We start from the raw sequence: 16,605 nt of genomic DNA on the forward strand, positions 1-16,605 counted from the left end.
CTAGGTTGTTGATGTGACATTGGAGATGATGTCACTTTGGAGAAAAATTAGGGCTTAAGACCTAGATTTGAGAGCCTTCTCTGCACAGAGGTGACAGCTGGGGCCGAGCTTCTCAAAGCCTTTCACTGAAGAATCTCAGGCGGCGGAGGGCTGTGAAACCCAGCAGAGATAGGAGGGAGCTCTCTTTTGGCTTAACTCAAGCTCCAGGAATTCAGCCGTGTTTCTGCTACGGCTTTGAGTGACCCTTTCCCCAGAGCTCTCAGCCCCACAGTAATGTCACAGACCGCAGGTGCCTGCAGCTCCCAGGGTGAGAACTGTGGGCTAGGACTGTCCTTGGGAACGATCGAGGTCTTTAAGGGAGCAGGGGTAGAGCAAAGACCAAACTCTGGGGGCCCGAGTGGTCAAATCCAGTCTAGACTCATGTTGCTTGGCCCTCGTAGTTTTAAAGAAAAAGGATTTATTGTCAACATTGAGAAGTCAGGAGATTTCACCAAATTATCTGAATTTGTGTCTTTTCTTAAAAGTCTGAGGACCTGACAATGCTGGCCCTGTGTCCCCCCAGCATCACCACGTGGGGCTGGCAGCAGCTGCCTCCTGGGTGGGACGTGTGTTCTTCAGTCCCCACCCCCATCCCTTACCCTCGGCTCTGCCCTCTTCAATGACACCTGTCCCCTATCTACACCTGAAACTCTGATGCAGACAAAGAAGAGCAGAGGAAAACCAGAAAACCTTTGGAAACGGCTGTTTGCCAAGCAGGGGGAAAAAAAGATACATAGGAAGAAAGGTAAAAAAGGTCAAACAGGAAGGATATAAAATCTCCTTAATGCAAAATCTATATTGTATTGCCTACTGGGAAGTATCTAAAGATTCATCCAATCTAATGCCATTTGGACTGTGAAAAACTCCTTGCCCCATCCTTTATCAGAATAAAATTATTACTATTAAAATATTAGGATCACAGGGAGGAGGGGAAAACCACCACATCCTGACATTTAAGAAATGGTACTGTAACTGCTTAATAATATCAGAAGGGCCATAAAAATTCTTTCCTACAATTAAATATCTCCATCAACCATTAACAGATTAAGCATTTCGTAAGCTATGATACATGAAAAAACGATCACTGGTATTTGATTCTATTGTGTACATCAGAGAGGCATGTCATATGAATGACTCACGATCACGACTCCATTTTCTTGAGTTTTTTAAGATGCATATTAATCTTCTGTCGAGGTTACCGTAACTCATGAAATACATGCTCTGTTTTAGATTAGTGTCTCACATACGCAGGGAGGGCTATGTGTTCTGGGCATCCCAAAGCAGCGTATCTATTTCTTTTCCTCTGCCCCTAATACCATCGTCACACTTTCACTCCCTTATCTGTCACGGCTGGAGGTCAGCCTCCCCGTGCGTCAGGGAGGAAACCGTGTTTGGCCAAAAATATGAAACTGTGTATCCATCGCTTGAACCCTAAGCTTTCAAGATCTAAAGGCCATCTGAAGCACTCCCCGTTAACTTTTTTAAATCGTAGTAAAATGCATAAAACATAAAATTTGCTGTCTCAACCATTTTTACGTGCACAGTACATTCACGGGATTGTGCAACCAATTTCAGAACTCTTTCCGTCTTGCAAAACTGAAACTATGAACCCACTAAATAACAATTTCCCATTCCGCCCTCCTCCCCAGCCCCTGGGGACCACCGTTCTACTCCCTCTCTCTCTGACTTCAGCTATTTTAGGCACTCCATAGGAGTGGAATCATGTAGTATCTTGTCTTTGGTGACTGGTTTATTTCACTTAGCACAGTGTCCCCAAGGCTCATCCATGTCGTAGCATGTGTCAGAATTTCTTTATCTTAAGGCTGAATAATATTCCATTGTGTGTGTGTGTGTGTATAAAACACATCATAGTTTGTTTATTTGTTCATCTTTTGATGGGCGTTTGGGTTACTTCTGTCTTTCGGCTATTGTGAATAATGCTGCCATGAACACGGGTGTACAAATACTTCTTTGAGACCCTGCTTGCAACTCTTTAGGGTACATACCCATAACTGGAATTGCTGGACCATATGGCCAGTCTATTTTTAATTTTTTGAGGAACCTCCACACTGTTTTCCACGGCAGCCGCATCATTTTATATTCCCACCAGCAGTGCTCAAGGAGTCCAACTTCTCCACATTCTTGTCAACACTTGTTATTTTCTGTTTCCTTTTTGTTAATACAATAGTCATCCTAATGGGTGTGAGGTGGTAGCTCAACCATCAGATTTTAAATATCCCTGAAGGTTATGCTTTGGGTCTCAGATAACCCTTCAGTGATGAGTCTACATTATTATTTGCAGAAATCCAAGGGTGTAGGACTGCAGCCTTCCACGCAGACGTGGAACATCTAGGCTGCCAAGGGAACTGAGCCACGAGACATTTCCAGTGGAGCAAGTTATTGGAAGATCACCTTCTTTGTTGCATAAATTCGCCCATGGGTGGCTCCGCTCTAATGGAATATGTCAGCTTTCAATTTGAGCCAGAAAATAAAAGAATACGGAGAGGGGAGGGTCCTGCCCATTTCAAAATCCCACACTTGTTTATCAAAAATTTATACACTGAGGAAGAAGTTCACAGATCCTTGCAAAAAGTCCTCACTCCCGTTCCACAATTGCCCCTTTATACAAACACACGTTGCCCTAAAACGGGGGCAAACTGAAGACAGAACCATGACGATTTTAAGTCAGTTTTGACCCTGATGTAGAAGTCACAGAAAGTACTGAACTGCAACTCGGGTATCACCCTGGTTGAAAGTCAGAGCATTTGTGGTGGGCTGCACAACATGCTCCTCGCCTCCCCCACTCCTCCCCACAAGGAGTCCACATCCTAACCTCCGGAACCTGCGAATGTCACCTTACACGGGAGCAAGGACTTCACAGACAGATTCAGTAAAGGACCTTGACAAGAGGGAGATCACCGTGGATTAGTCACGTGGACTCCAGGCGTCATCCCAAAGACCCTTATAAGAGGGAGCGAGAACGTCCAGGGAAGAAGAAGGCCGCGTGATGGAGAAAGGGAGGTGTGACGAGAAGAGCCTCTGGAAGCTGGGAAAGGGCAAGGAAATGGATCCTCCCCTCGAGCCTCCAGACAGACCCAGCCCTGCAGACACCTTGTGTTTAGCTCTGAAAGGCTCATTTCTAATGACTGCCCTTTAGAATGTAAGAGAATAAATGCGTGTGCTTTAAGCCACTAAGCTTGTGGTAATTGGTCCCAGCAGCCACAGGAAGCAATTACGACATCAAAACCCACCTACTTCATTCGACATCCTTTATATTTGAGCTTCCCAACTGGCCCATCATGAGGGACTGACCCTCTTGCCTCCAGGGGAAGCTGGGGCACCTGGGGCAAAAGTCATGACGGAGCTGCCCAAAGGCCCTGGGTTCCCCGTCACATGTCCCTTTTCCACTTGTCCCTGCACCCATCACTGTGATCATCAGGCGTCCAAGTATGAAAAAGTTCCAGGAACTAATACCTTTCAAACATCATACTTAAAAGCTCCTGCACATGGTTCATCAAACACGAGGAAGAATAAAAAAACATGCACCTTCCTATAGCTGCCCACCTTTCAGGACCGCCATTGGATAGGCTGCACTGGAAAATTTTTAGCGAAAAGAAGCGAAATGCAGCGTCCCTCCTCAGCGAGAAACCTTTGATGGGAAGACACCCCAAGCTCCTAAAGCAGCTGCCTCCACATCGCAGCTCCATCCCCAGGTGGTCTCTCCCAGCCCCCCTCCCTCCCGGGATGGGGCTCCCCTCTCCCCTGGGACCTGGGGACTCAGAGGCCACCGGGGCGGTGCTTGGCACAGACCTGATGGGGAGGGAAGGGTCCCCGGCGTCCCACCAGTCCTTCGGGGGGCTGATGTACATGCACCACAGCTCCCAGCTGTACCCGTGGGCCGAGTTCTCGTACCGCTGCACCTCGAACGTGTCCTGCTTGATGTTGTCGATGGAGGGGAGGATCACGCGCTTCCGGTTCTCCTGGATCCGGGACAGAACCGGCTCGGCCCTGAAACACAGAGACATAGGGATTTCATCTCTCCCCTGAGGCTCTCCCACTCTTCAACTGGCACACACCCCAAGACGGCAGACAACGAACAGAAGCCTGGAGTTAAAGCCAGGGCTGTGGGCAGGCAGGGACTCAGATGGATGGAAACTGAAGGCCCCCAGGGGCAGCTCGAGGCGGATCAGGCAGCTTGAAGGGAGGACGGGGAGGTGCTGTGACACGCAGCTCAGTCCCTGTCCCTGGGGGGGTCACCACATTGCTGCCCACGTGGGCGTGACAGGCATGAAGAACTCAGAACATGAGGGCTTCTGCCCTAGAATGGATGGCTGGTCTGTGATACCAACAGTGTGAGCCAAAGCAAGGCCCTCCTGACTCTAGGATTTGTACAGTGTTTTCGGTTTCCCCCCAGGCACTGGCTGATGCCTCTGTTTTTTCCTGCTGGAACTGAATTACCTTCTAAATAGGTCACTTCTGCCCTTCATGGCCTGATTTCAATGAGCATTTCGCTAGCTTCTTTGTGCATGTGACTGTTTCCATTGTTTTAATTGATTATTTAATTGATTTCTTAAAAGGGATTTAATTGGCTGGGTTAGTGTTGGCGGGCAGGGATGAACTGAATGCAAAGGCAGGCAGAATCCTGCCTCCCAGCTAGCCTGCGCCCCCCGGGGCTGCAGCAGGCGATAGGCAGGGACCTGGCTTGGGGTTCAACGTGCGGCCCTGCCAGCTTAGGAGAAAGCAGATGGTCAGACACCCTTGCCAGGGTGCGTCTCTGAGGAAGACGTGGGAAGGGACCATTTCCCACATTCGAGAAGGAAAAGATGGCTCTCAGAAGCCAGGGCATTAATCTCCCTGCTTAGAACAGAGCGCAGGCTTTGGAAAAGAGTCAAGTGAAAATCCCATTCCTCTGCATTATTTGGAAGAGTAATGAGGACGCTCGGCCTCCATCCCATCTCTTTTCATTTGAAGCTATTGAATTACCTGTTGGCACGTTTCATCTTTCTATTTAACACGAGCAATAAAATAGACCCTGGGCCATTTACTGCCTCCAATACTTCTGCATACACCACAGAGGCGGACGCCAAATGGGACTGACGTCCCATGATGTCTAGGTGCACTTCAGAGCTCTGTCCTCCCCCAAAGCCCTCACTCTTGCTATTGTCCTCCAGGAATGCCCTTGTGCCCAGGAAAGAAGTCTAGGATGAACCTACACAGGTTTATCTATCAAGTGCCACCTCTCCCAGGAAGGCTGTCTTAATTTCTCCCAGTCGAAGACTCTCTCCAGCCTCTCAACTCTTAGACCATCTGCCCCCTATTCAAGTCACTCTGACCACACGCTGTCTTGGCTGATCTTTGAGCACAGGTTTACTTTTTCTTTATAAGCTCATGATAGCTGATGTTTATCAAGCACTGGGCACCATTCTGAACATGCTACGTGTGCTGCCCTGGACTAAGACAAATCTCAGAATAATCATATGAGGTAAATACTATGATCCTCATTTTACAAACGAGGAAACTGAGGCCCAGGGAGATTAAGTCACTTGTCCCAGGCCACACAGTTTCTAACCTGGAGAGTCTGGCTTTAGGTCCAGCCTCTAAGCTCCACGGCCTCCTTGAACAGCGCACCCTTCCCCTAGGCTGGTCTGGTGCCATGCACGTAGAAGCAGTCAGCTCAGCCCATCACTGAGCGGGGAAAGTTGCTGAGCATGGGGCAGAAGACTGGGGTTCAAATCATGCCTCTGACGCTGAGGAGCCGGGTCTTCCAGTCTGTCGCAGAGCGTACAGCTGTTCCCAGGGATTTGCTCCCCTTCTTGGGGACGCCCCGCCTATTACCACGAGGCCTGAGGTGCTTCTCTGCAGAGGGACAACCTCCCTCAACACCAGATACTGTTTAGCTTGGATGTGTGACCTGCTTTGGACAATAGAAAGTGTGACGATGTCATTTCTGAGCAGAAGCTTCCATGGCCATCGCAAGGTTCAGCTGTGACTCTTTTCCCTGAGCCACAGAAATGGCACTTCCTAGGCAAGGGTGCTCCTTGAGTCTCAGGTCACAGAGGACATACGGAGCAGAGCCACGGACAGACAACCCATAGCAGACCTGCCAGGTGGACAAGACGGAAATCATTACTGCAGTAAAACCTCCTAGAAGTTGTCACACATGGTCTACCTGCCACGAAGTCATATAACACTCTGCTCCAAGTGTGGAAAATGAGTCTGAAGGGCTAAGACAGGATCACAGAGATCAGTAGGAATTAGCCTATAGGGTTCTGGAGGGTGGACACCAAATCCTGCCATATTTTCAACCAGTTGAGTGACCACCTGTTCCAGTTCGCCCGAGACCGTTCTGATTTTACTACTGAAGCTCTTGCATTTTGGGAAATTTCTTCGTACCGGGCAAACCCAGTCAGTTGGTCATCCAAATCACAGCCTAGACCAGTCTTTGGGGCACAGCTGTCATCCAGTAAGTATTGGTCAGTTGGTTTAAGGGAAACATAAAGCGGTCTGAGCTGGGAAAGTGAAGGTCAAGACAGAGAAGAGGGAGACATGAGAAACAGAAGGAAAACCCAGCCAATACTGGACGTGGACTGGATGCGGAACATGATGGGGGCCAAGACTCAAGTGAAAGGGACTGGGTGGTGCCAGCAGTTTCAACAGGAAAGAAATGAGCAGGGAGTGATGGGGGGGAAGGGTGAAACAGGGCAAGGCTAACATTCCAATGGAACATTCAAGGGCATCTGTTGAGAAGGCTTCTAGCTCAAGTGTTCCCAGACGTGAGGGAGCCTCAGAGTCCCCAGGGGGGCTGATCAAAGCAGACTGGCCATCCCCTGAGCATCTGATGTCATAGATCTGGGTGGAACCCAACAATCTGCATTTCTAACAAGTTCCCAGATGATGCTGACGCTGCTGGCCTAAGGACCACATTTTGAGAAACTGAAGCTCAGGGCGGCACATGTGCAGCTGAGTGTGTATCAGGGTCTGATGGTGGCAGGAAAACCAGGAGAGAAAACTGGGGTCTGAGATGGCAACAGATACTCATGGGCACTTGAAAGGGCCGGTGTTAACGGTGACTCCATGCTCCAAACCTTTGTGTGGCCACGTGCATAACCATTCTTTACCCAGTCATTAAAAGGATTCTAAAGTTTGTTTCAAATGAAAAAGAATAGACATTTTAAGGTTTAATTAGTGATGGGATATTGGCTCTTCAAATATGGTACCATGAACGGCACTTACTGGTATCGGTAAGTGTAATGGTATCATTGAGTGTAAATGAACACTATTAATGAAATGAAAGACTCTGCTTTTTACTAATTAAGCAACCCTGGCATAGAGGCTTAACCTCTGACTTGATTTACCATTGGTTAGTTAGAAATAATCATACAACCGAAAAACTCGAATCCAATTTTAACATTCTCATTAGCTGTTCTGGGCATTTTCGATGCTTCGCTCTTCTTACATTCAAAATCTTCTACTCCTGTATGCTTACCAGTTTCTCTCCTATTGTTCTGGAAAAACATCAGGGGCTACCACCAGCAGGGAGAAACCCTTCCCTTCCTCCAAACAATGTTAAAGACAATCCCATAAATTCTGGGAAGCTTTGCCTGAGTAGGTAGAATTACAAATGAATTGCTTGTTTCACAAGAACAGTCAATCATCCTCCCTAGAAATGGAAACAAGCAAAGGAGCAAAAGAGAACAGTCGGAATCTGTCTGTCTTGTTCCCTTAGCAAGGATTGTCTTGAGTTCTGTCCAATGCACGCATCATTTTCACTGAGAATGTTAATGATGGTGATGATAGTCATGATGGTGAGGATGATGGTGATGATGGTGAGGATGACAATAACAAGGATGAAGATGACAGACTAAATAGGCAACAGACACATTTCACCCTGCTTCCCAGTTTTATCCCAAACTACGGTCCACCTTCTTCTCAACCACCCCTTCTCCATTCTTTCCGGGCCCCCAGAGGAAACAGGCAAAGTGCCCCACCTCCCGAACTCTAGCCTTCCAGACCCTGCCGCAGGTGTGCTCCTAGGATTCAGCTTGTGACCTACCAGCCAGCGGTGAACTCCACGTGGGCATCAAAGAAGCCGGTGACCTGGCCAGTGGCCACCTTCCAGCCCTCGATGCGAGCTCGGATCAGGCCCTCTCTTTTTTGATTTCTCACCACCTTCACGAGCCCGGGGTAACGTTTGTGGACATACTCCTCCAAGGGGGCCTTCAGTTCCTCTACAAATGACAAAACACAGGAAGGTCCATAAACAGGTCATGTCAAAAGTGCATCCAACCCACTGGGAGGCCAGCAGATCTTCAGTTAGTTCCAAGATTGCAGAAAAGTTTGCATGTTAGGAATTTTAGTAGAAAAGACTCCATTCCATGTGAGTCAGACGTCTCTGATTTGAGATTTCTTTGCTTTCCGGCCCTCCCTCCCTTCCTTGGCCAGCATTCCTGTCCTCCCACTGTCCCCTGAGTCCTGTTTATCAACTTTATATGGGTTTTTCCATCTGTCCATTTGCTGATTCTTGTAGTATGTGTTCTGGGAGGTCCAGAGCCATAGTCACGCACTACATGCAACATTCACAGGGTTTGTGCTTTGGTCGTAGGACGTAAAAGAAGTCCTTGCCCTGCAGCACAAATGCTACCGTGACGGGAGAAGTAACGCCATCACGTTACTTCTGAACACTCCCTCCTGCCATCGGCAGGTGGTACAAAGTGCTTTATTTACATGATCTAACTTAATCCTTACAGCAACCCTAGGTGGTTGCTAGATTAATTCCATTAATTAACTAGACGAATTCCACTCTGCAAATTAAGAAATAGTCTTAGCGAGGCGAACCTGTCTCAAGGTCATAACCTAGGAAAACGGAAGAGCTGAAACACAGGCCGAAAGTGTCTAACTCCACAGACATAAAGGGATACCTCCGGATACGTGAGAATCACTGACTCATCACAGGGAAACATTTAAAAAAATTTTCTTTTTTCCTCTATCTCTATGAGATGATGGTGTCAACTAAACTTACTGTGGTAATCATTTCATCATATATGTCAGTCAAATCATTATGCTGTACCCCCCCAAACTTATGCAACGCTGTATGTTAATTATATCTCAGTGAAAATAGGGGGAGAGGCGGGAAACACCAGATGTAGAAGGATGGATGAGGAAGGGTTGACAGAGAGGGGATTCTGAGATGTGCACACTCCGAGGACCGGTCCACAGACAATACTTTAAGAGATACTGTCACCTCTGACTTTGCTCTAGAAAAACCCAAAAGGCTGCAGACGTTGTACAGACCCCTCACTTCCCAGTCATACATACATGGCATCTCTCAGCAAATAAAAGCCATACATTTGCAGTATATAGAAAGGCCGACCTCTCTAGGTCATGGCTGTTGTCCCCGGGAAGGATGCAGCCATATGACCCAGGAGGAGGTACAGAAGATGGAGGTTTAGATGGATGGAAAAATAGGCCTATAAGCCAGGAGTATGGTTCTCAAACTGGAGGCCGCATCAGTATCAATTTGGAAGGGGAGTGTTGAAATGGATTGCTGCCCCGGCCCCCAGTTACATTTCCAGAAGGTCTAGGCTGGGGAACCACGCTCTGAGAACCACTGAGCCCGACTGCTGGGCAATTGTTGGTGTTTTGGCCGGTTTTGCCATCAGCGTTGCCGTCATCCCAGAGCTGGTGAGGGAGCTGGTGGAGAAGCCAGGCCACGGGGACCATCTGCTGCGTCACTCACCCCAGTGATGGCACCGGGGTGGCCCAAAGAATTTTCAGCTTCTAGAGGCCACCTACGCACTGAATGGTGGCTGCGTTTTCCTGTCTGTTAATTACATTTCTTGAAGCAAGAATTCTAGCAAGAAGGTTGGGCGGGCCAGGCTGCTCAGTCGGTCACTCGCTCCCCACGAGTGCTGGGCAGGCGGGCAGGGGAAGAAGGGATGTGCCGTGGAGGGCAGAGGACCACGCACAGGCCCTGCACCCACGGAGTAACACAGTGGGAGTCCCGCCCACTCCCTAGGGTGGGCCCAGGAGGGCAGGCATCTTGGGAATCCCCGTAAGTTCGGGGAGAACATTCTGAGCACTGGGCGCCACGGCCAGGACCACAGACACCGTTAGCCTTCGGGGGCTTCAGGTGAGCTGGGACCCTGCTGTGGCTGTGCCCCGTGACCGGGTGTCCGCTCCTGGCCACGCCAGTCCTCTGTCTAAGTATCAAGGGCTTCCCCTGTTTGTTCAGCAGTTGTGACTGAGACCTCAGGGGAGAGACAGAGGCATTTACAAGTTTGGCAGAAGAGCGTGGTTGACTAACATCGCCCTTCCACGACTCCAGGCTAGCGGGACAGGGACATTAAAGCGCCTGGAGAAGTCTAAAAGGATAAAAGGATAATGCCTAATCGTCTGGAACTGGCCTATGGCTGCTGAGAATAAATGAGATTTACATACAAAGCCCTTGATATGCATTGAAAATGCTATTTCTAATACTAATTGGTCTCTCCATGTTGTTACTATAGATTAATTTGTGTTAACTCCCTGTGAACAACAGCGTATCTTTCCAGCTAGTCAACATCATGTTAAAGACCAGGGCTCACTGTATAGGGGGAAACACTATCCTCGGTCTTCCAAGGTTCAGGGACACATCTGAACACAACTGAAGTGACCGCCTGGGGCTTTCAAGGGAACACTGAGGGAGATGCCAGCGTCCGGCCAGCAGGGCTCAAGAGCAAGCATCACTGAGAAGGCTTCACTCCCCAGTCCCTGTACATGGCTCTGGACCTCAGAAGGTATTGGGTTGTGCCCCTGCCTGGATTTAAAATCAACTCAGATACAAGCACTCCCTCAAGATGCTTACAATTTACTCAAGGAGATGAGATCTGTTAAAAAAAAATTTCCAATATTCAGGAGCTAATGGCCAAAGAAAAATGACTGTAGAGGGAAAATGCTAGTGTGGGGCAGGGGGGTCACAAAGGGAGAAACGATTTTGGCTGGTGGTGTCCAAGGAGAAGGGAGTGTGTGAGTTAAGAGCAGGTCTGGACGTGCACGCTCACGGTTCCAGAATTCACAAACACACAGCAAAACACATAGGCGTGGAATTGGATCTGCTCAGGTGACAGAGTCACTGGTGTCTGGGGGACCGGGAAGACGCTGTTCATTAGAAAAGAGGAAAAGAAGGAAGGCAGCAGAAGAAACTGACGAGCTCAGCTGGGGGCAGGCAGAGGTGCCAGCAGGCTTCCCGGGGTTGACTCAGAGTGAGAAGACAGGGCACAGAGTGTCAGGGACACAGTGGGGTGAGACAATGGCCTCAGAGGGAATGAGAGTTCCTGGAGACAGAGCGAAGAAGATTTAGAACCCCACTTTGGGAAACATGTGCATTTGGGAGGCAGGAAGCAGAGCTGGAGGACGAGACTGGCCAGAAACAGCATCACAGGGGCAGAATCATATCAAGGGTAGAGTTTCCGAAGGAGAACCCGTGCACTGATTTTATAAATATTTATAGAGTGCCTACATGGCTGAAAATGACACGACCCCTGTTCTCAAAGAGTTATTCAACATCCAATGTCAGGAAAGTCAAATGCATTAGAGAAAATGAGAGCTGAGAACAAGCCATTGGTCTAGACAAATTGTAGGTTCCTGATGGGACCAGTGAGAAAAAGGAATTCCCTTCTGGATGCTGCTGGGTCCTGCAGGGACAGGGTTCGCTTCGGAGAAGTGGGTGAGTAGGACTGCTTAGGAGAGATGTCCAGAAAGGCTGGCCCTGGTAGAACAGAGCTGCGAGGGCACAGGGGCTGTTGAGATTTGGAAGTCGCTTTAAAGTGAAAAAGCCCACAAGTTCACCAAGCAAAAACAAGGCCCCCAGGCTCACCATGGAAGGAAAAAAATCCCCAGCCTGACGGTGGTAAGAAGTGTCACACCCATCACCTAAGATCCTTTATCATCCTTAACGGCTGAAACTGCTCCTGGACATTATAATGACAGTAAGAAAAACATTCTACATAAGCTTTTTCTCACGGGCAGACTCAGAGAAGAAAACAAAAACTCACTTCAGCAAAAATAAATGTTTACCTTCCGGTGTTATCAAATCCAATAGTAAACTGGTCTAGAGCCATTTTGGGCATCCTTGTGTTTCTTAAGGTTTTTGGTAAATAGCCTTTGGGGAATCAAGAGGGGAGAGGCAACCACTGCCCGAGAGTAGAAGGGACGAGAAGGGAGATACATCTGGTCCTTAACAAGAAAAGGACCACCTACCATCCAGGCTTAAGGAGTACACATCAGCAACAAAAAAGTCACAAACAGTGAGAACTAAAGCAAAAAAACATTATTACAGATTTGTATCCAGATTCTGCACTTTCAGTGATACTAGCAAATAAACCATCAGTCTGTGCCTTGTCTCTAAACCCTGCTCAGAAGGAAGGGTTGACCTAGAAGACTCATGTCCACCTGCTCTGCAAACCAGTGCATGAACCAGGGTGCCACACGGATGTGGCTTGGCACCACACTGTCCAGGGCCGGGCCACGTACCTCTCAACCCTCATAGTTATCAAGTCTTGATGATGAGACTTATTGAGTGTTGTCCCTCAAGGTCTGGAGACTCTGGACAATCAGTCTAAGGTTATGTGGGTGTTTCTCAAACTTTAACCTGCATCAGAATCACCAGTAGGTCTAACAAGCTCCATGAGGCTGCTGCTGCCGTTCTGGGGAACGCACTTGGAGCAGCTCTGGCTTAGAGCTGATCCACTATGCAACCCTTTCTGTGATGGAGGAGCCCCTGCGTGGGGAATAGGTCTCATTCGAACTGAGCAGACATTCCAGAATCCTAGTTTTGGCTACCGCCCATCTCTGCCTTCCCCACCACCGGAACCAATCTGCTCTGCTTTGTCTAAAGCAGAATAAGCCCCTTGGAGATGCTTTCAATCTACATGGGGAGGCTTTGTCTTGCCATTTCCGAAACTGAGATCCCGACTGCTGGCCCCCGACCCCCGCGTGGAACCACCTCACAATGAGGTCAGCCCCTCGGCAAGGACCCCCGACGTTCCTGGCTTCTGGTCTCACTCCCACCATCTATTACTACGAGGAGCACCACAACTCCCGCAACACCACTCCTGCTGCCATCACCACCCCCATCACCGCCACAGCCACTTAGAACCGACACGTCCCCCCGCCAGCAGCTGCCGAAGTGTGGGCATGCTGCTAGCTGGGAACGCATGGGTTGTGACAGCTGGGATGAGAAAACAGCACATATGGCATGTTCCAATTAAAAAAGAAAAAAAAAAAAAAAAGAAGAAGAAGAAACCCAAAACCCAAAACCGCCTGCCTCGAAGCCAGCACTCCTCAGAGTGTGAGATTCCTCTCCACCCAGGAATCACCTGGGAGCTCATGAAGATACAGGTTCCCAGGTCCACCTGAAGTGTTTCTAATTTAATGGGCATTGGTGGGGTTGACCAGCACTCCAGATGATTCTCCCACAAACCCAAAACTTCTCAAAAGCCCTGATTTATTTTTCTCCCATTGTTTTTACCATGGTAAGATACATATAACACAAAATTAACCACGTTGACCATTTTAAAGTGTACAATTTGGTGTGGCGCAACCATCAACACTATCTAGTTCCGGAACTTTCCATCACCCCCACAAATAAATCCCACACACACATTCAGCAGTCACTCTCCATTTCCTGCCCGCTCCCCAGCCCCTGGCGACCACTAATCCGCTTTCCATCCCTGTGAATTTGCCTCTTCTGGATTATGTCATAAAAATGGAATCATACAAGATGTGGCCTTCTATGTCTGTAACCCTGGTCAATTTTGAAGTGGGGTAGGGGAGGGGAGTGTGAATTTCAACCCTTTGGAGGGTCTGATTCCTTGTTCTGCTCCTGTGAGCTTCTCTGATGCCCATTTTGGTTATTTGGTTGACTGGAAGCTTATTCCCACAGGACTTCCAGATTCAGCAAAGAGGGTTCTGGCCTCCCTGAGGTGAGGATCCAAGCCTGAATCTGTGTTCACACCCCTAGGGCCGCCCTGACACCAGTCTTTCTCCCCATCAGGGAACTTCCAGCTCACCATGCTTGGGGCCCTAACGCTGGCACAGGGGGAAAACACAGTTAGCACAGAGATTCCACAAAGTCATAAGGCACGATGCCCTGCATTTCTACAGTGTCTTTTTTATGAGATTTTGTTTTAAAATGTGCAAATCATTCATAATGCCATCAAAAGAACACAAAAATAGATTTAAAACACCTGGGTTTTCTGGTCCACCTGAGAATAGCTTTATGCCTGGAATAGCTAACCAAAAATAAATGAGTAAAACTGGCCAAATATCAATAATGTATTTTTTAAATTAATTTTTTAATTAAAAGAAGGGAGAGAGGGAGAAAGCTCATGCAACATGTGGGGTTTCTCATCTGTCAAATGCAGACAGTAAGTTCCAGAAACAAAGCCGGGTTTTGAGGGACCTGAAGTTCACATATCTGAAGGATCTTCTTTAAGAAAAAGGAAAAAAAAAATTCTTTCGGAAATTTTACCAAAAAATACAGGTGTGTTAGGTGCCCCCCACTCCGAGGGTCTTGAAGGGACCATGCAAGTGAAAGGATCCAAGTCATCAGCTTCAAGGTGAGTATTCCCTGGGAGGCGGGCTTCACGGATGCAAAATTCCTTTGTGGCTGACAGTCACTACTTTTCAAACATTTCAAGTACTACGTTTGTCTGCATCTATAATGAAATACTGATATCCCGAAACTGCTTGCCAAGCTGACTAAAAATGTCAGCTCACCATAAAATGCTTCAAAAAAAAAAGAACAACTCAGATGAGGTCCCCTCTTGCAGTTAACCGGAGAATGATCTCTCTTGCAAACTTACAACATTCCACGATTCTTGTTTTACATTTACCGAGTCCTAACTAAGTGCCCCATTCTGTCATAACCGCTTTCCCTCTAGCAGCTCTTCGGTCTTCATCAGGACTCTGCGAGGTAAGTGGTCCTGTTATCCCCATTTTACAGATAAGGACATTGAGACACAGAGAGGGCAAGCGCCTAGCAGAAAGTCACACAGTTTGTAAGTGACATGCCTGCGCCCCTGGTCACTCTGCCTGATTCCCGTGGACGCGAGGTTGTGAGATCTGAAGTGGTTCGTCTGCTCATGTGGAACCGAGCCTCGCACGTGGCAGGTGGAGGCCTGACCCAGGTCTGTGCTGGAACTGGCTCTCTCTGTAACTTCGAAGCGCCCACAATTTCGCTCTGGGCTTGGCACAGGCATCTACCTTTCTTTCTAGCCAGCCGCCCGCTGACAGGGGTTGGTCCTCTCCGGGGAAGAAGCCCTCTTGTTGACTGAGAGACTCAAAGAGAGGGGGCAGCGGGGAGAACCAGCTGAACTTCAAACTCCTCCAGACGGTCCCACCAAACTCAGAAGGGACAGCAGTGACGTTAAGAACCACGCCCCCTTCTCCATCGCATGGGCCTGTCTCTGAAATCTGAGCCTTGAAGAACACCAGTGGAGAGAGAGCCAGCATGTAAAAATGCAAGATGAAATGACACAGAAGGCGGCTGTATTGCATATTTTATCCTCTGGGCATCTCTCAGCTTTGTGGACTAAATAATGCATTTTTCAACGACAGGAGTGAAAGAGAGGCCGAGGCAGGCGAGGCGAGAGCAAGAAACTTCGGGAAGAAAGGGAGAGATTAAAAAGGGATGTTTTTGCTGTGTATGAAAGCATTTTAAAGGCGCTTCCATAGTGAGATCAAAGCAAGGAGGGAAAAAAGCAAAAGGCAAAAAGAAGCAAGAAAAGAGATGAGAGGTGTAAAGTACCAAAGTGTTAAACTAAGTACATCACACAGAGCTGTGCATTCAGGGAGAGGTGCTTTGAAAAAGAAAGCCGTCTCTGCTTTCAATTCCTTTGTTAAGAAGTTCCTCTCCACTGCATTTAAATTTCACCTTAAAAAAATACAAGGAACCCAAACCAACAGGAAAACATCATAATGCCCATAGGTGGTGCCTCCAGACTGCTCCCCCAAATTAAGAGAGCGTTCCCCTATCCTGCCCCATCAAAAGGCAGTTGAAAAGTCTGGTACTTGCAGCTGATTCCAATAATAACATGTGAATTTAAGCGATAAAATTTGTCTACAGCCTGGAGTGTGTTTTTCTTTCATTATGTTTCTTATTTACTGCGATATTGATTCGGAATGCTCTGAAGCTGGCAAACCTCTTCCCTGAAATAGCCAAAGTCACAGTCATTAAGGGGGGAGCAGGGGGGACAAAAGAGCACACGGGAAACAGAAAGCCCTGGCGAGAACAGGGTCACGGCTCAGCGCTTGGTCACTTCTTGTAGTTTTCTTCCAATGCAGTTGGCAGCCGGGGATGGCAAAACCAGAGGAGGCATCTGGTCAGTTTCCTCTTCTCCAGTATTTTGGGGACCTCTGCATTGAGAGCCCTGAATTCTCCAAGGTCAAAGGCAGTGTGGGTCCCGTGCACAGAGAAAACGCTTATGCACGCTCACCGAAAAAGGGTGCACGTGAAGGTGTGACGCAGCATGAAAATGCTCTGTAAATAGCAGCCTTTATTAGGGTCCAAAGGTCTGCAGAAACTAA

At 48.2% G+C, this 16,605-nt stretch overlaps 1 protein-coding gene across 2 annotated transcripts in view; it reads right to left on the bottom strand.

The window, feature by feature from the left end:
* Nucleotides 1-16,605, bottom strand: part of GALNT17 (polypeptide N-acetylgalactosaminyltransferase 17) — a 361,038-nt gene that overhangs the window by 158,603 nt on the left and 185,830 nt on the right. For both annotated transcript variants that reach the window (XM_006201451.4, XM_072943074.1), the window contains exons 4-5: nt 8,093-8,267; nt 3,850-4,047 (exon numbers count right to left, since the gene is read on the bottom strand). In XM_006201451.4, coding sequence (XP_006201513.2) covers nt 3,850-4,047; nt 8,093-8,267 — 373 coding nt within the window. The remainder of the gene's footprint in view (nt 1-3,849; nt 4,048-8,092; nt 8,268-16,605) is intronic.

This window comes from Vicugna pacos, chromosome 18 (genome assembly GCF_048564905.1).
Source record: "Vicugna pacos chromosome 18, VicPac4, whole genome shotgun sequence".
NCBI classification, from domain to species: Eukaryota; Metazoa; Chordata; class Mammalia; order Artiodactyla; family Camelidae; genus Vicugna; species Vicugna pacos.